The 21,175-nt window shown below is 34.9% G+C and overlaps 2 protein-coding genes across 7 annotated transcripts in view; both read right to left on the reverse strand.

The window, feature by feature from the left end:
* LOC138715542 (uncharacterized) overlaps positions 1 to 13,036 on the reverse strand; it is a 93,754-nt gene extending 80,718 nt beyond the window's left edge. For all 6 annotated transcript variants that reach the window (XR_011336400.1, XR_011336399.1, XM_069848592.1 and 3 more), the window contains exons 1-6: positions 12,821 to 13,036; positions 11,980 to 12,168; positions 10,361 to 10,469; positions 10,062 to 10,267; positions 9,525 to 9,736; positions 2,675 to 2,777 (exon numbers count right to left, since the gene is read on the reverse strand). The gene's annotated coding sequence lies outside the window, so the exon portion shown is untranslated. The remainder of the gene's footprint in view (positions 1 to 2,674; positions 2,778 to 9,524; positions 9,737 to 10,061; positions 10,268 to 10,360; positions 10,470 to 11,979; positions 12,169 to 12,820) is intronic.
* A 5,169-nt stretch (positions 13,037 to 18,205) lies between these two features.
* Positions 18,206 to 21,175, reverse strand: part of LOC138715543 (uncharacterized) — a 51,617-nt gene continuing 48,647 nt past the window's right edge. Inside the window, exon 4 of the mRNA XM_069848596.1 lies at positions 18,206 to 20,717. Coding sequence (XP_069704697.1) covers positions 20,639 to 20,717 — 79 coding nt within the window. The 3' untranslated portion in view covers positions 18,206 to 20,638. The remainder of the gene's footprint in view (positions 20,718 to 21,175) is intronic.

A 21,175-nucleotide genomic window follows, 5' to 3' on the forward strand; every position in this document is an offset into this window, starting at 1 on the left:
AGGTCCCATAGTAGCCTTGGCAGTGTAACTCGAGAATGCGAAGCAATAGAATGTTCACAATTGTGTAAATGATTTGTAACGAATCAGACTACAATCCCAATGGATTGTTAAATTGAAAAAATTCCAAAGTGCAATTGAATGAAGAGAGAAAATTCACAATGTCGAGACATATGGAGTGCAAAGGGGAGTGGGAGTACAAGCAATGGGTAGCAAACGATACAGTACAAAGGTTAATGTAGCTACCGACATATTTACTTTCAATGCATACAAGATTGGGACAGAATTTCATGTAACTTCGAAAACGTTTAATTACATGACAAACAAAAATCTTTATCCCTCGTCATCTGTTGTACATGATTAGCTAAGAACTGCAGACCTGCCATTTAAAAAAAAAAAAACAATCCAATCAGTCTCTGCTTTGTAAATATTGATATTGTAATGGTATGTGTATGAATGATTTGTCTTTGTAATCTGGCAGGATATAATGACATGTATGAGTGGTGTTTATTTATAATTTTAGAGCATATGCATTCAGAAAAGGATTTTCGATGTGGTAAATTCTGATAAGTTTTCTCGTTTCTGCACGCATGTGTCAATGACCCTTTGGCCACCAGTTCGATGGTGCAGACTGAGTCATTCTGAATTGACTAGAGCTGGAGCCATCAGCTCAGACCGGAAAGGCTTGGTGTTTGTGTTTGGGAACCATATATCTCAACCTATGATGTGAAGGTAAACTGGCTACTGTACTTGTGTTTTTCTCTAAAACTAATTAAATTATATCCCACCGAGTTTTTCTTTTGTGCATATTGTGGGATTTTGGTGAAATTATTTAAATTCTAAAAGATGTTTTCCTTTTCCTTTGAAGATCGGCCATGGCACTTAAAGATTTTGCTAGGCTGAAACGAATCCACATCGTAAGTCTGCATGCTGAAATGATTAGTTAAGATTGTGATTTATTCTGATAGAATTACAAAGGTCATGAGCTGATTATATATAGATACGAGATGAATAATGTTGAATGACTGAATTTTAATTTTATTGTTATTGTTAAAATAAATTCTCAGTGTCAGTTTAATGTTGCTCAAAAACAAACACAATTTTGTACATTTAGCTTGTCTAATTTTTCAGCATTATGAAACTGGTTTAATCAAAGGTTCTGAGGTTTAAAGAGAATTGTTGGTTTAAGGTTGAGTTTACTTAGTGAAAAATAAAATTTTGATACAAACTGCATATTTCGTAGTGTAAGAATTTATTATAATCTTTGGTAGAAAAGAATAACTTCAGTATCATGTTACCATAATATCACTCATCACCTGGCAAACCCTGGCTACATGTCGTCGTTGTTCCTGCAATAACTCCTATGTGACATATTTATCGATTTTCAGATTTTTTTTTCTATTAAATAACTTAAATAGTGATAGAGCAAATAATAAAATCTCCTATATGTAATCATATTTCTTTCTTTCGAAAATGTAAGAATTCACAATCCCCTACGTACGATGATGAATAAATGTGTTTTTTCCTCCTACTGAAAAATTGTGTATTTTGCACATAGGAGTTTTTGCAGAAACAATGACGATATAAGTCACTTAGATGAGTACGCTCCTAGTATAATGGCAGTTGACATTGAACATATTAGTCAACATATATGCCTAACATGGAGTCATGCCATAAAGGGAAACATCGAAGGAGGAGAATTCGATCCGGTGCTGTGGATTGAATTCAGCATAGTTCAGTGGTTAGAGCACTTGGTACGTAGAACCAAGGACCCAGGATCGATCCCCGGCACCAGAGCGAATTTTTCTCCTCAAATATTAATAATGAATTTACTTTGATTGATATATTTTGAATTTTAAGGTCATTTCAAAGGTCAGTTTAATAATATATGAGGTGTCGTCCACACCTGTGCAGTAATGGTCAGCGCGTCTGGCTGCGAAACCAGGTGGCCTGGGTTCGATTCCCGGTCGGGGCAAGTTACTTGGTTGAGGTTTTTTCCGAGGTTTTCCCTCAACCCAATATGAGCAAATGCTGGGTAACTTTCGGTGCTGGACCCCGGACTCATTTCACCGGCAATATCACCTTCATCTCATTCAGACGCTAAATAACCTAAGCTGTTGATAAAGCGTCGTAAAATAACCTACTAAAATAAAAAAAATATATGAGGTGTCACTGTATAAGGATCATGTGCAGAGACTAAGTAGAAGGCAGAGAATAGGAAAGATATGAGAATGCTGGGTTTGCAGTGAAAGGCCTGCCTTTGGGCAGAACACGTGTGTGTGTGTGTGTGTGTGTGTGTGTGTGTGCGTGCGTGTATTTTGAGAAGCCTCTTACAAATCCTAAGGAATTGAAATGAGAGAAATTTTAGCAGTCTATATATATTTTTGGGGAGGCTAAAACAAACCATCATCTTTCTTATCATTCATCTCGGGGAAGGACTACACGAAAGAGAGAAAATACTGCAATGGAAGAAAACTGGATTTGCAAGAATTTTACAATGGACAAATATTTAACATACCTTGCTGTATAATGGCAAAGAACATCATTTTCATGACATTTTTATTTCATATTTGGAATTACGTTGGTAATTTTAATATTCTTATTTCACTACTTAATACAACATTAGCCAATATTTTAAGAACTTTCATTGAGTCACATTCTAAAATGTTGGTCATACCTGACTATATTCATCAGAGATCAATATCCGGTCACTCTTATCTGGTACCTACTATTTCATGTGAAGTCCCGGTATGTGATGTATGATGTTCAAGATTAGGTTTCTGAAAATATACAGAATTTGATATTATAAATTTAATAAGAGTAATTACAATACTCATTGGCCACATCTAGGTCTACAATATTTTTTAATAGATATTATTGATCCTTTAGCACTGTAGCACTATATCTATGAGAAAATAAATAAGATAACAGTAAGTAAATAACAAGAAGGAGGTGAGCCAATTTTATAGGTCCATCTGTGCCAGAAAAGGAATGTTTGAAAACAATTATTCGATAAATTTATAAAATTATGTGTTCTTCATCAGATGAAGTGGATGAATCTGAAGGGTCTAGTACAGGGATGCGAAACTCATAAGTAGGGGTGAGAAATACTTTGACTCACCGCTGGCTATGTCGTCGCCAGTGGCGTATTTGAAGGAGGTTCGTAAGTAACACAATGCAATATAGAACACTGAAATGAAATGAAATGATTAGTCTAAAAATATCCTGTTAAGGGTAAAGGCCTCCTCCTATAGAGGGAGAGCTCTATTTGTCTCACGCTGTGAGCTACTCCCCATAAGAGGTGTTTACATGCTTGAAATTGTTCACTTGGTTCACATTCTGCAGTATTTTGATATTGTTCGCTTGTTTCTGTCGCACTGGTTTTAGTCGCTGTTCACTTGTTTTCTTAGGTTTTTCCATTCTTTTCTATTTCTTGCTCTGCTTGACCAATGGCTTCCTACACGTTCACTGAAGAGGTCGGCCGATCTTCTTCTTGGTCTTCCGCGTGATCTCTTGCCAATGCAGGGGTCCCATAGTGTGACTTTCTGCGTCCATCTTTCATCTCTAAGTCTTGCAACATGGCCTCCCCACTTCCATTTGGTGTTGGTGGCTTGCAGTGCTGGATCTTTAATTGCTGACATCTTTTGTAGCACTTTGTTTGGAACTCTGTCCCTCAGTGATAAGCCTAGTATCCTTCTCAGCATCTTCCTTTGGCAGATTTGGAGACTGTTACGAAGTTTAGCAGTGAGAGACCATGTCTGACACCCATATAACAGTACAAGAGTTACGTAGGTCTGCAATATTTCTATTCTGAGTTTTTTGCCGAGTGTTCTCTCCAGTATGATAAACTTGAGAGTCCAGAATGCCTTCCCTATAATAATATAATAGAGACAGTCACATAATATTATTATTCGTGGTGCACATGTTCTGAAGAGGAATGCTAGTACCTTTTAGCTTTCACCAGTTTGTCAATATTGGTCTGAATATCTAAACATGTCAATTGGCACACTAAATGAAAATCAGTTAATCTGCTGCATATGTATTTACTTGGTTATTTAACGACGCTGTATCAACTACGAGGTAATTTAATGTGGATGGAATTGGTGATGGTGATGGATGAATTTGGCGAGATGAGGCAGAGGATTCGACATAGATTAACTGACATTTGCCTTACGATTGGGGAAAACTTCGGAAAAACCCCAACCAGGTAATCAGCTCAAGTGGGAATCGAACCCGCGCCCGAGCGCTACTCCAGATCGGCAGGCAAGTGCCTTAACCAATTTAATTTGCTGCGTATGTCGCTTTTAATGATATCATCTTGGAAAATAACTTGATGACTCAGAACGAGACTGTTACAACTCAAAAATAGAGATTTTTCAGTAGAGCCATTTAAAGTTTTCCATTTTGATTACACAACTTTTAACACCATATCACTTCGGAATATGTATTATGATCTTTTGCGTATTAAACATTACAGTACTGGTTAACTAGTATCAGCCTGTCATGGGCTATCTTCAGAACTCTGAAACTAGTTAACCAGGTACTGTAATATTTAACACGCGAAAGATATATAATACATATTCCTAAAGTTTTCCATTGTAGGTGGTAAATCAGATAATCATCTCACAGCAATGAAAATTGGTATATACATTCATTATTGTTATAGAAGTTTATTAAATCCTTATACTGCTTTTTTGAGGCTTGAAAGTAATGTAATTTTCCCTAAGATAGGTTACTAGCCTTATTGTTAGGTAGTCCAGTAGTGGGGCTGCTACTTTTAGCCTCTGGACATGCTTGTAATGCAGCATTTCCTCTGCATTTGATGAAACAGTTATACTGCTGTGACTCGGTCGCCATTTCCTCGTTGGTAGAAACAGGGTGGACCACGAGAAGGTGAGGATGGGTTGTGAAATATCTTATCAAAATGAAAAAGATGTGAACAAGAAAATTACCAAATTTACACAAATTCTAGGAATAATAAAGAATACAGTAAAAGCTAAATTATTACAAAAATCTACAAGAATAAAAATATATAATACACTAGCATTACTCTCCCTTTTATACGGAAGCGAGATTTGGACATTAAAGAAAAGAGACATGAACAGAATCAAAGCAAAGGAAATGAAATTTTTCAGGACAGCAGGATATAGGCCTACTCTTTTAGACCGAAAAAGGAATGAAGAAATTTTAGAACAATTAGAAGTAGAGTCAGTAGAAGAAAAAATCAGCAGATACAAATTCAGTTGGCTAGATCATGTAAGAAGAATGGAAAATTAAAGAATCCCAAAAATTATATGCAGTATAAGCATAGAGGACATCATCGACCATGAAGACCTTTTAGAAGACTGCTAGATGGGGCCGAAACAGGTCTACAGAGGCCTAATTCGTGAAGGATGATGATGATGAAGTTTATAAAAATATTAATTTTGTCGGTATTTATTTTATGTAATTTTTATGTGACTTTTTTTAGTTGCAATACTTTCGCATTAAAATAACCAGACAAAACTTCTCAGATATAACTGTATTACATAATATTTTATTATTTGCAACAGGTTTTTCCTAATATGACTATGTAATAAGTTCAGATAATACAATGGAAAAACATGTCAAATATAGATTTAGAAACAAAATGAGACTGGTTGGTATCAGGATTATTACAACAATGAAAAGAAATAAAGTACACCAACCAGGATGACTACAAACAACAATAATAATAATATATAAATTGCATCTTGTACCGGTAGTGAGAAAAAGCATGTATTTATTTGTTAGTCAAATATAGCTCTATTTTCTTCAACACCATTGGAAACTTTCAAAATTTATAAAAATTGAGCATGAACACTTGGAATGATACCACTTTTACAAACATCAATCAAATTCCCCCATCCCTCCCTCCTCCGCATCTATCCCTGGAGGTGAAGAAAATGCTGGCTTTAGTATTGCTAAAGAAGACTTGCCTTTCCGTTTTTGTCGAATACTTATTTTTTTAAAATCACCTTGTTCATAGGAGTGCTTAAAAGAGATGGCGAAAAGATCCTGTTTTCGGACCTTGACGGTCTTCAACTTAGACCAGTTTACATTATCACTATTTTCATTTCTGGAAAAATTATTTTCCATTTGTTGTGTTAAGTATTTCAAATCTAAGATGTCTGGTGTATCTAGTTCATTGATTTTGTATGTATTGCCTTTTCTCTTGACCAATTTCAGTACTGGTATCTACCTATTGCATTGGCAGTATAATAGGTCCTCCTTTAAGAACTCTTCCCACCCCCACCGTTCAATAGTAGAATGCACAGAGTCATTCTCATTCTGGATATGACCTGTGATTAAAAATTTCTGTGCTATGACCAGGGAAAGGAAGTTCATGCCCTGAAAACGTGAAAAATATGTATGCATTTATGACGTAAAAAATAGATAAATATGCTACAAAATATGCATTATCAGTCTGAGATTATTTTAACAGAATAATAAGGTATAGGCAACTTACGTTTAGTCTATGGATTTTGAAGTGGTTGCCTCATTGCTGTATGCTCCATTTATGCTCTTACAGTTCACAACTAAGCAGTGACGTATGTTTTCTGTTGTCATTCTTCGCCTATTGTCTCTCAGCATAGCTCTGTAGCGCGAGAAACTTCGTTCTACGTCACAAAAAGTAAGAGGGGTTTCCACAAAATCTGGGAGCTGTTCTATAGAAATTTAGTTGGTTTTTGGGGTGTTTTTCCTTCGAGTAGGCTATACCTTGAATTTCTTTAAGCTGATAATAGCCAGGGTTTTGGAAAGAATATTTGCTGTTTTCTCGTTCACGTATCTCCTACATTTCCTGGAACTGATGTTAAACTGGACATTGTTCTATCGAAATCTGCTACAGACTGCAATAAAGGAGTACAAATTGCTAAATTGAGAGGCTTCCCATGAGGGCGTCATCGTTAAGTTCAAAATTCATAAACATAAATTAGTCTTGTTTACGAGGTTACACACTTTAAAAAATGAGGGAAAGACAAATAAACATTCATAATATGGAGTTTCCCTGCATAAATGTTAAAATATGATGCTTTTATAAATAAAGGCAAAATATGCACTTTTATGCACAATAAAAGCAATATCATTGTATTCAGAAATTTGTGATTCATGTAGATAATCTTTCAGCATATTCACACAACGATAGAGAACAAATATGCAAATGCATGAACTTCCTTTCCCTAGTTATGACATTATATGACTCAGGTTAGTTACGCAGTACAAAAGTAATGAGGCAATGAATTTGTTCTTGTTTTGTCCAGCACAGTTGTCTAAAAACAAAATTACCTGGTTTGTTACTGTGTTTGGCAAAGAAGTAAGAAATTTATAGAGACATGTGTCAATCTGATTTGAACCTCTTTTGGCCAAGCCCTCATGTCAAAAATAACAATGGCCCTGGCTGTTTGTGATGTCATTTATATATATATATTTTCCCCCGCCATTATTTATACTCCCTTTAACATCTTTGGTCACATCGTGAGTTAATCTTCTGGGTGAAATCCGAAGGCCTGTGTACTATTGTTGAGACTAGTTCTATTGTTGTGAACTAGATGGCGACTGTACATGTATTACTGATTTGTTATGGATAAGATTTCGATGATGAATGAGACCGGTGATATTCAGAGACATTGTGGCCCGAATTTCCTGGCATTTGGCTTACAGTTGAGGAAAACCCTCACCACAGAGGTGGTCATATTCATATATTGTGAGATTGTAACAGGACAGTTTTCTTTTATAATATAAAGATGAAAGAAGTAGCCTACTACTTGAAGATCAGAGTAGCACAAAACTTTGCTTGGAGCCTGTTTTGCTGATTTAATATCTTTAGTCTTTGTAGCCCTTGATGTTTCTCTTCTTTATATCTCTATTATAAATTTCTTGCAGTTTAATTTCTCTGTTTCTGTACTATTCTTATATGCAGTATACTCGTACATACAACATTGAACTTTCTTAGGCATATAAAATATGAAAGATTAAAGTGAATTAAATACTAATGTGTAAGAATATGCACGATGATTAATATTTCAATACTATGTCGATGGTGAAGACAAAATTAATAACAACATTGATTTTAAACAATGCAAGCAGCATTATGCTACCATTATTGTAAGTACTGCAAGGTGTGCAAAATCTAAACCCGAAGCATGAATATTTTCAGTGCGAAAGTGTTACAAGTCAAAATGGAACATTGCTTTTAGCAACAGTTGAGAATGGAAAACTGTTACAATGCAAAATATAACACTTTCCAATTGAAAAAAAAAAAAACTAAATAGCATAACTTTAAAACTGTTATATGTGCATTTATGTCCTAGTAGGAAATTTTTAGAGTTGTAACAGTTACCCTCATCTAAAAATTATGAAGATCAAAATTGAGATAAAACCTAATAATTTTACCTTTCTAGAGAGAAGATCTAAAAATATCAATATTCATGCACGTACATAAGAATTGTAGAAACACATATTTAGTGGTCAGTAATAATAATAATAATAATAATAATAATAATAATAATAATAATAATAATAATATTAAAAATAATAATACATTATTCAGCGTGGCAATTAATGTTTCTATATACATACTCCTAATTGAACCATTGAGCAAAGTAAACATAATAGGCTATTACATTTTGTCCGAAAGAACAAGAAAAACATTCTTCATTCTTTACGATATCACCTCTTATTGCTTGTAGAGACAGAGTTTGTAGAGCGACATAATACCGCTACTACTTGCCTTCAGTACGTGAATGAAACACACAGCAATGTATAGTAAACTCCTCGTACCCGTTTGAATGTCTATGATTACACGATATAATCAGGACACTCACTTTGGTCACCGCTGTTCTAGAGGAAGAGAGGAGAGGATGCGTAACTATTTTGTATACCAACGTACCTGTACCTGCGCTGTGACGTCACATATACTTTGTATCAGACAACCTCATTCCAGTTTATAGGTAGCTGAATTACAAAGCCTAATTATTATTATTATTATTATTATTATTATTATTATTATTATTATTATTATGGGGTGTATACAGCAGTAGCGGCTCGTGCCTGAAAAAGTAGGTGAAGCACAAAATTGTTGCAAAGTTTTCAAAGCCCATGTATACTAGTTGCATTGATAATCGGAACTCTATGTAACTAAAGTAATTCCCTCCCATAAATTCCCATGATATTCAATCGTGAAAGTGATTTCATTGCATTTATTTCTGCCAGTTTATCAATGCACTTACCGGTACATGTAAATTAAGATATGAAGAGTCCACTGCAAGAATGATGGATGTCATTTGGAATACATTTTTCAGGAGAAGCAATTGAAAGTTTGAAATGCTTAGTGCTCAAAGCTTAACTGTGATTTTCCGATCATTACTGGACAATAACTATCAGTGTTAATTCCATATAACTCTCTATGTACAGTCTATATGTCTTAAGCTATACATTGACAGTCTTGGATCATTTTCGACAAGAAAGTGACATTCATCATTCTTGCAGTGGACTCTTCATATGCTTACCTATCTTGTACATTAAGTTGATTCTCCATTCCTTCAGGGCTGCGAACCTGACATTAACGTTCTCATGGAGGGGCTGTGATTCCATCATCTTGTCCAACATATCTTTTTGGAGCGAAATATTCCCTAACGCTGAAAGTCTCTACTGTGACATTCAGTTTCTTTGTTTTGTTTTTATTCGTTTTAAACACGAGAAGCTCCTCTCGACCGGTACGCTAGAAAGACGGTAATATTAAAATGAGGGAATATAACTTATACACTTCTCCAAATACATCTTTGTGTCACGAAGAAGTCTAGCACTTTCTTAACTGGTATATTCCTATATTCACTGTTCTGGTATAAAACTCAAGTTCAGTTTTTGGGACCTGCGTCTTACATTTAGAGAATCACCTTTCCAAGTGTCGTTTATTCCTGTTTGCATTGTCTGGCAATGGTAACCCCATCCTGTCTCAGTCATGTCTACAAAATTCACATTTAAACATAAATAATGCAATTTAACATCACAGTTCATTACTCAGATTCTACAGAAATTATATTTACCATTAACTGATCTCGTCTCCTTTTGTTGTGGGTTTGTATTCTACAACTTTATTGTGGTAGAAAGCATTATCCATAACAATAATCGAAGGACCTAAATTTTTTTACCCAACAATAAGCTACCTTTCCACCCACTTCTGGATTGTATTCATGGCACCATAGTAATCTTGGCCAGTCTTCAAATTGGATGCAAAAAGTTAAATCTGCATCTATAAAAGAGACAAGATACTTAGATTCTAGATAGAACACATAATAAAAGTTACTACCCTATATATAGTTTAATAGTATTGTAGTTATATTACCAGGTTCCAGCTTGTACAATGACCAGTCTTCCTTCCACAGCAGGTCGATGCATAACTCCTTCAACCTTACCACCAACGATACTGGTTTGCTCCATGAATGTGTTGCAGTCTATGAAATATACATGGAATTAATAATGTTACAACATTTATTCCCTTTATTATCTTAAAATCTTGTAATAAAGCCTGCCATTCATAAAAATCCACGTTTCATCCAGAAAAACAACAGACTTTGGACCCTCACTTTTCATATTTCTCACATATTCTCTTAAAATTAATATTTTTACTCTCTCTTACTTATGTGAGATTGCCCTCTTTTCTCAATTTAAACCACATTTCCTTCAAAATTGTCCTTAATGACGAACGTGATCCTTCAAATGAAGTATGTATCATAGTTTCCTGTTACATGGCCCAGTACCAGTATGGCTGTTACTCTTTTTCCTGAACAGGAATGAAAATAGTACCGGTAGTGGTAAATAAGAAGTAATTATAAGAGTAAAGTCTACAGCATTTTAACTTATTAAAATTAAAAAAAAAGAAATGTTACCGCCATCTCGATTCGGTCTATCATATACAAATCTTGCAATGACTTCCTTGGAAAAATTATCTCATGCCAGTTATAGATTGTGGATATTTCTTGTTTTTCCCTGGTGTAGACAGCATATATGCCTCTTTTCAGATTTGGTAATAATTATTTCTACTGCATTCTATGAATGCTGTGATAAAAGTATGGAGATTATATATTTTATTTACAGTATTTACTTACAAATGGCCTTTAAGGAACCCAGAGGTTTTTGCTGTCCTCACATAAGCCCACCATTCGTCCCTATCCTGAACATCCCTAGCATCATATTCCACCTCCCTCAAAATATTATCCTCCCATCTACGTCTCGGCCTCTCCAAAGGTCTTCAAACTAACTCTATATGCATTTATGGACTCACTCATTCGTGCTACATACCCTGCCCACATCAAACATTTGGATTTAATAATGTTAGGTGAAGAATATAATGCTTGCAGTTGTGCGTTGTGTAACTTTCTCCATTTTCCTGTAACTTCATCCCTCTTAGTCCCAAATATTTTCCTAAGAACCTTACACTCTAACACCCTTAACCTCTGTTCCCCTCTCAAAGTGAGAGTCCAATTTAATGCTTCTTATACATACATGCCTGTGGTGTAACAATATGTGGAACAAGTAAACATATAATATGCTCCTTTTTAATTATTCCTATAGCCTTAAAGATTATGGTAATACATTGAAGTACTTGGGACAATAATAAAAATATTCTTCTGCGTTATTGAATACGTATTTTTTTTTTTTTTACTTAATTTCTAACAAGAATATTTTTATACATACGAAAGGTTATCAGTGATGGGACTTTACTTTATTTGGGACTTGTATTTCTAAGTAAGCTTAAAATTTTTCAAAATTCAGTTGCATGTAAACTCAACCACATGCATTAGTTTATAATGAAGTTGCATTAGATTAGGTTACAGAAAAGTCTTCGTATGTTAAATTATGTGTAAATATTTTTTAACACACTATCATGGATGCATCCTCATGGAATAAGTTCTGTACTGATCCTGTCAAATATTATCTATAAAAACAGGTAGGCCTACTTACAAGAGATTTGCAATTCTTGCCATTAGAACCGCTTTGGTTTGACAGATATCTTCCTATTCTGCTTCAGCCTTCAATTATCTGTACATATTAACCACTGCTTATTATAAGCTGCTCTGTAACGAAAGTATTTTCTTTCTTGATGTAGGCCTATAAGTTCTTCAGACTCTTTCCTTCTGGACATGTTATAACCTTAAAATAAAGTGATTATTGCATTTTAAAATATGAACTACAATTAACCTAACTTCAACCTTGATTTTATTCACTTTCATTAGACTGAATATTTGTAAGGTTATGTAAAATTATATTACGTAATTCTACAAAATAACTGCACCATAGGAGACACTGTTTTCCTTTGTTCCACTGACTTCTGTGAGATGATAACACATGGTTTTAGTTCGGAGCTATAAATACTTTCAACATAAAAGTCATTTGATACCTGTATATTCTAATGGATAGTTGGAAGTTTTTTATAACAGCAAACTATAAAAAACCACGTGTTTATCACTATATATATCTCTCATAAGCCAGTGAAACATGCCTTCTTTGATGTAGCTTCTCTGGATAATACCTTATATTATGATAAAAATGTAATTGTTATATCATATAATTTATTTTTATATGGATAATGTTTTAAAGTTAAAATAATGCTCTTACCTCAGCAGAATCATCTGTAGGCCTAATTATAAATTTCACTAATTTTTCTAGAATATAAGTATGCCTATGTAATATAATATCTTAATACATACTAAATAACAGTGAATCTTAATACAACACAACATTCTAATATGTTAATTTATTGTAATATTGCAATGTAATGTAATGCTCCAAAATTTCTACTTACCTAGAAACATACAATACCGGTAGTTCTGATAATAACAATAATTGCACCACAGAGTTGTATTATGTGGGGAAAATTTTAGAACATGGATTCAATTTATTATATTACTATTACTTTACAATACATTCAACAACACTATTTTACAACGTCCATAAACATCACTGTTTAACATACACTGCTTATACCGTTGCTTACGGGATTATACAAGCTGGCGCATAGCACGGTCGAGAGTAGGTCTCTGTGAGTCATGACAATTTCTGCCGCTAGGTTCGCCTCTCTGCCCTATGAAATGATGAATAGTACCATTACAAAGCATTGTGCATCGTGAAAATAGTTCGATTAATTGTGCATTACTGATTGAGTACGAATATCATAAATATGCCAAGCATATTACAGTGTTATTTGAAGTTTGTTCTGCTAAGTTATATTGGAAAATTGTCTGTGTTTTGCTATGTGAAGAACTCTGTACCAACAGGTCGTATCTTTATAGGTTAAGGTAAATGTCAAAGTTCTCTCATATAACAAGCAATGCTATGTTAAAAGTGGCGAATTGCATTTTCCGACTCTCGAATGATGTGACCCGAAATGTAAAATAATTTCATGCATTGTTTCACTTACCAAGCATTACTGATATAGGCCTAATGAAAATGTGAACGACGTGATGTAAACATTGAAGATAATGTTGTTACTGTTTTCACTTTCTCTTTTAGAAAATACCGACAAAAGTAATGAATTATCTTCATGCTGTACTTATTAGGTAATTAATGTGTATTTGTCTGTATTTTAGACCTGTGTATTGTTACGTAATTATCAGTGAATTTGGTTAGAGAACTTAACAAGGTTAGTATGAGATTAGGTAATGCACCTCAAACTGTAACTAATAATGGCTGCTGCCGAAATAGGCTGAGGTGGTTATCGTGTGAAACAAATTATATCTGGAATATCTAGTTTTATTATATACGGATACGTAAAGTTTTTTTTTTTTAGCATGTGTTTGTAATTTTGTGAGGTTATGTCTAGCCTAATTTCTTTTTATTCTTGTATCATTACCAATACATTAATTTATTTTATATTCATTTCAGGTGTTACATCTATGGTGGCAACTCTACTTATGTTAGGATATGAAGTAACAGTACATATTCAACTTCATCATTTGCTAAAAATTAAAGAAAACTGTATGTGTTCGACTCATTCCATCGTCATTTCTTCTTATGTATGTGAACCACGTTCGTTCTAAAAGTGCTACAATAAATGAACACTATAGACAACGTGATGGAACAATTTACAAGTTACTGTTAAAATGTTCAACATTTTCAAGTGGTGCTATACCCATTGTTTCAAAATGTACATACATATTTTTACATTTCTATAAGAGGTGTCATAAATTATTTCAGCATATTTGTAAATTCTTCAAAATTAATTCTTCTAATTAATACCATACAGTAATGAAATAATATAGCCTAGGCCTATATGTGATTTTATACTACCGGTATTGATGTTGATCTTGGTAAATTAATCCAATTTCACAGTGTTGTCTTTTGTATTGTGGTTCATAACAATTATAACAGTATGCACGTGGAAATGTTTTTAAAATAATAAATTCTAGCTCATGATTTTAAGTGGTCGTTTCAATGGGAGGTTATATTGGAAAGATGATCACAAATGGATAATTTACTGCAAGATACAAGAACTGAATATAAGTGAGTGTTCCGTTGAAAGTGAAAGTGAAAATTTCGTTTTACAAGAGCTAAGTAGGCGTACACGCACTAAAATACTACAGCGTTTACTATTACTATGCTCAATAGATTAATCAGTAGGCCTATAGAAATGTTTTCACCACTGCAAAAAAAATCGCGCAATAATTATACTTCTCAGTTATTGTGACGTCCGTATTTTTTTTTAAAAGAGAGGGAAAAGTTAGGCCTTCTTGCAAATGCGTAATTATGAATTCAAGGAAATTAAAGATAATGCAGTACCTTAATTAGTTGCAATATCTTATTTAATAACAATATTAATAATATTAGGTGAAAAGGGTAGGCTATAGTGCGTATATGTAAGATGTCAAGTTAATTTATTTCCGGAAATGTTTGGTGTATGAACTGAAGTACAGAGCAGACAGTCCCTCAGTTTATATGTAATATGTTTTAATATCAAGAATGACAGCCTTTTATTGTAATATAATTGAGGAGTAGAAGTTTGGAAATTACGTCTATTGTCCATAAAATATTGTACGAAGCATTTAATAAGCAATGATGAGTCCTTTAAATGTCCCAAATGTCAATGTCTTTTAAGTGTTCTGCTATGAATATATAGGGCAGAACAGCGCTCCGAGCGGCGGAATTGGCATTACGAGGGAACCACTTCAGACTCGTTTTTCAAGCTCTGCTTATACACACACGTATCACTTTATGTTCACTTATTAGCAAGTTTCAGTCCGCCATCTTCATCTTCGACTCTCCCGTACAGCAATATCTCGAACGGATAAGTAGAGAACTCCCGATAATGTACCCAACACGTAGTTCTAATATTCACCACCTACGACGTTGGGCGCTGATCACCTTATTTCAAACCAAAGACGTTATAATAGTATACTAGACTCACACAGAGCCCTGGTGTGCTGTCCAAAATTGAAACCAGTCTGCGCATGTTTACGCCGCCATGCTACTGGTAGAAATAGAACGGTAAACACGATTGTCATACTTGTCCTTTGTTTTGTTAAAAAAAAATGTTATGTTTTACTTAACGACGCTCGCAACTGCAGAGGTTATATCAGCGTCGCCGGATGTGCCGGAATTTTGTCCCGCAGGAGTTCTTTTACATGCCAGTAAATCTACTGACATGAGCCTGTCGCATTTAAGCACACTTAAATGCCATCGACCGGGCCCGGGATCGAACCCGCAACCTTGGGCATAGAAGGCCAGCGCTATACCAACTCGCCAACCAGGTCGACTCCTTTGTTTTGTCTCGGGTGTTTTTAGTGAATAGTGTGAAAGTAATGGCAATATAATTTTGAAAGATGATATATTATCGCCGCGGACTCATGCTTAACATGCCGGCATTATACAATAACGTGCGGTGTGGTTTAAAAAAATAATTTTGCCGACCGATTGTTGCTCTGTAGGTTTCACTCTAAGCGTCACGTTGTCACGTCTACTTTCTCGATAAGAATAAGCATTAGTTTGTTATATTGTTAAATGGCTATTATTATTATTATTATTATTATTATTATTATTATTATTATTATTATTATTATTATTTCATATACGAGTACGTTGGCTTTCTTAACTCTTAATAATAACTCTTTAATAATAATTTTTAATCACATACCTTAATGTTCGTCCTCAGCACAAGACATTGCAACCTCGGGTTTAGTCTACGTGGATTAGACAAGTTAAGTGTCATTTAATAATAATTGAAGCAGCTTATTGGTTGCATTATTGAAATTGAGATGAGTGATTGGAGCGGCGACACAAGAAATTGAAAACAATAATACAATTAATTTCAAAGACCTGCCGAGCGCATGAGGCCGCTCAAAGACCTGCCGAATGTTAACCATGAGAGCGCGGCGATAATACCATCCCTGTTTAATTTTCCAAGCTATTTGCAAAAGGTACGATATAATATTATCTTTGTTGTTACAATATCAATATCATTAAAAATCAATCAGTAGTTTACGACAATAAAGAACACTTAATTGTTAGTACAGGTATATCAGACTGTAGAGAAATCCCACTGAGTGAATTATTTAAACTTACACATCAGATGTTAAAACATTAGTGGAAAGATAACTTTTTGTTTTTATTATGTAAATGAATTTATCTGCAAGATAATAAACTTTCATTCAAGATCCATATATGGATAAATAAATATACAGATAATAAATAAATTAATAGCTATAATAGCTAAGCCTCCTTTGTGAATTTATGATTCAGAGTTCACCTATAAATAACTCTTTTACATTTTGCCGGATATATTTTATTAACAAAAGCAAGGAATGGCATCTTATTGATATTGCATATGTGCATAAAAATTATGTACCATCACTCCGCAAGCAATGATAATATATCTATTTTATTTATTTAAAATAAAAATACAATTTGTAAAAAATCCACACATAAAAAGTATGTGGTTTTTTTTTATCTTGCATAAAGTGATTGTTTAGTTTTTAGGTCTTCACGTTACCTATTGTTTGCAATGTATTAGGTACCAATACTTTTTATAATTGATAGCATTCCCTTTATTAATTGAAGAATGAATTCAATGTAATTTGGCTACCTTCGCATATTATATTTTGCCAGATTACCTATGTCCTGTGGTCTAAAAGTACCGGTAATATAATTTATTTTTGATTCTCTAAAACTTAACAACAAGTCTATACTGATTATCGCATATTTATTTCACTTAGGAATTTGATTATAACAAGAACTTGTGTAATCAAGGTGCATATATTTATGTCATGTGATCTAAGAGTTAATATGTTAATATAATTTTAGATTCTCTGAAACCTAACAATTTGCTGATTATCGTAAAATTGTACAATCTATAATGTGTATTGTGTAGGCCTATTTACGGATGTATCAGCATGTTTTCTATAAATTGCTGCATACGTATTTTCTTTTCTTTAATGTTCTAACACATATCAATGAAACTTTGAATATGTTTATTTCGTCCTAATTTTACGTTAAACGTCGAAAATGGCCATAATATGTCAATTTTAGATCATCACAGCGTTAAATTGCGTGATTTACGCACTGCTATTATTTGTCTGCTCTCCAACAATATGGCGGCAAGCGCAGCATTCAATTTGCCCCGGTTTCCTCGTTTCGCGCAGCCGAGACTGTAGGGGCTTGTTTCAAACCCCCAAATCCAGATAGTGCTGACCGCAGTTTCGCATCCTATTATATATTTATCCATGTCAAAGGCATCTCTTAGTCCCTATTTACACTTGCTATTTGTCGTTCGACTTACAGCGCGGGCGCATGCGCAGTACGGATTTCGTTCCTTTCCTTTCGACATCTGCTGAGTAGAAGCTGTTTCTATTTCTGTGCGACATTTCCTAGGTGGGACAGCCGAATTGACGCGACAGGACCCAAACATGGTTCGGAAAAGCAGTAGCAGACAACTTTTGATCAGCTGTTTCTCTCTTTCCGCGCGCTTTGTAGCATCATGTCACAGTGGAACAAAAACCAAGTAATGAAATTAATCAAGCTTTACGAGAAATTTCCATACTTTTATGACATCAGAAATAAGGACTATCACAATAGGATTTGAAGGGAAAATGCACTGGAGTTTATTTGTAAAAATTTGGAGTCTGTTCGTCCCAATACTATTCCCTCCGACATCAAAACAAAAATAAAGAACATCACGAGTCAATATGCAAGAAAAAAAATTAAACTTTCAATTAATTTTAATGTAATAAATATCTATTGGACAATTTTGTTCCAGTTTGAAATCTTTACTGAGAACATGGAATAACCCTTTCTCCTGCCTTCTGGACCTCCATCTCCTTTCCCAGTCTCTCTCTCTCTTTTTTTTTTTTTTTTTTTGGCTTCTCATTAGTGCAAGCTAACAAAACACTTGAACCTGCAGAAGCTAAAACAGCTACTTTTTGTTGTTAAAATCCATTTTGTTCATTTAAAAGGCTCACCACATCAATGGCTTATACTGGTTAAAGGGTTTGGGCTACCGCTGACCCTATTATTACACAAAATATATCTAACAATTACTTTAATTTTAATTACTATGGTAAAACTAATAATACAAAATTATTACATTATGTTATATTATAAACTTTTTCTTTTGTAATTTCCTTGGGCTACCGCCAGTAGCCTGCAAAATACGCCCCTGCACCACATCATTCACACGTTGCTCGAGCTCAACTAGCCTCGAGTAGCAGACAAGAGGCCTTCAATCAAGCCCTCTTGGTAGCAGACGAGAAATCTGCCAAGAGTGAACGGTGATACTACATTTAGCCGACAGAAAGCGCAACAACTTGCGTCGACTTGTGGACGAAAAATCTGCCATGTGTAAATGGTGATGCTACATATAGCCGACAGAAAGCGCTTGATGTTGCGCGACAAATAGCAAGTGTAAATAGGGACTTAAAAAACATTAATACGTGAACAATGTGAAAGTGTTAGTAATAGTGGTGACTTTACACTGTGTGGTGCGAACATTCCACAAGTATGCTAGTTTCTAGAGCCAGAACTATATTGGTTAATATTCTAAAATTAAACAAGATAGTATTGCCGGTGCGTCAGGAACAAAAAGAAAAGTGCAGACTTTCATAAAAAAAACAGGTAGGCTACCGGTAACAGTGTGTATTTAAATGACATCTGATGAATAACTTTACTGATTCTACTTCTTTAGAGAACTGCGCATTCCTGTCGTTTTTCTGTACTAACAGTAGTAAGAAACGAGCTTTGAATGATTTCCGCCGAATTTGAAATAGACATAGACAGATTTGAACTGCCAACATAGAAAACAAAAAAATCACTATGTGTTCAAGGGGGCCACACTCAATCGCTTTCACCTTCATCTTGACAATAATAAAAGCCTAAACTAACCTAACCTAACACTAAAATCCTAAACTAATCTAACCTAACCTAACTTGTCACAGATTCACCTATACAAGGCATAACAAAAGCCCAAACTATCCTAACCTAATCTGCTACAGTTTCGTATATGCAAAGCATAATAAAAGCCTAAACTAACCTAACCTGTCACTAAAATCCTAAACTAACCTAACCTAACTTTTCACAGATTCGCCTATACAAGGCTTAACAAAAGCCTAAACTATCCTAACCTAACTTGTCACAGTTTCGTATATGCAAAGCATAATAATAGCCTAAACTAACCTAACACAGATTTGCCTATACTAGGCAAAACCCTAAACTACCGTAACCTATCCTGTCACAGATAAGTACGTAAGACATAATAAAAGTCTAAACTAACCTAGCCTTACATAATAAAAGTCTAAACTAACCTAGCCTGTCATAACACTCCATTTTCTTACCCCTGCACACTTCCCTGAGGTATGAAAATGGCCGAATTTTTATGCCACTGGAACATTGCAAACTAGCATGAAACGTTTGTAATGTCTCGTAAGTTATGTTGGTACGACATGTAAGACTCCTGAACATACATATATCCACAATAGGAAAAGAAGTCAATCAACGCTTGTTTAACAACCGCAGTACGTAGCAATACTAGTAGTAGTAGTAGTAGTAGTAGTAGTAGTAGTAATAGTAGTAGATAAAATAATAATTATGCTGATTACTGTCTTGTTAATATAATTTACTATTAACTAGAGTAAATAATGCCAAGCACCGCTATTAAATATATCCAAGAGAAATGGCATACAGAGCATGCCCCGTTTGTATGACGTCACGATTCTGCTATCCAGTCCTGATAAAGAACTTATAGTGAAGGCCCCGGCAGAACCCTATGAATGAATGAATATACGCCCTCTTGTTCTCTTTTGTATCCACTGTCCACGTAGAACTACGTCTTTCTCCTCAGGAGGTACCTATGAGTGATAACTCTGGAATTTTTTTTTTCTTGTCAGGAGGGAGGGAGGGAACATCCCACGCACTACGACCTGAGGTCTAATGTACACCCCCTATATGGGATGAGTTGCATGCCCACCGATCAATCCCCTACGCGCACTGACCTAACCACTTGACCCCCTTAATGACTGGTCACTACAGCCAACAGAGTCCATGTACCACTCCTGCTCCGGCAACCCCTCCAAGGCTTCCTTAACGGTCCGAGGCAGAAGTCCTCCACAGAGAAGGTTTGCCCCAGGTTCCGTTGCAGAAGCTATCCATCATCAATTGAATACAATCCACAGATGCCGGTTGAGAGAGCCAGGAGCTTCGGAGGGCCACTGTAGAGCGATCTGAAAACCAGAAGAAGTAACGGGATGATGAATGAAAGAATGATAGGGGAGGAAAGGAAGTGGCGAAATTGAGTGGGGTTCCAATTGCCTGATAAAGTTACCTGATATTCATCTATAGGAGTGAGGGAAAAACCCCGTAAAAACCAGGCAACTCGTCCCGACCGGGAATCGAACCCGTGCGCGCTGAGTTCGGAGTTAGACTCGCTAACTACTCAGCTACAACAGTGGACTAACTCTGGAATTAACTGTCACTGTCCTGGTGGAGTGGAAGAGAAGGCCTGATGGCCTTAACTTTACCAGAATAAATAAATAAATTAGTATCAATAATAATAATAATTATTATTATTGTTATTATAAATAACCCACACTTGTTCTCCTTGTCTCCTCAGCAATTAGAATAATAGTTGGAGCAATGGCTAGAGAATTGTATAGACCATTTTTTTTTAAATGAGAGATTC

Source organism: Periplaneta americana, chromosome 15 (genome assembly GCF_040183065.1).
Source record: "Periplaneta americana isolate PAMFEO1 chromosome 15, P.americana_PAMFEO1_priV1, whole genome shotgun sequence".
Taxonomy (NCBI): Eukaryota; Metazoa; Arthropoda; class Insecta; order Blattodea; family Blattidae; genus Periplaneta; species Periplaneta americana.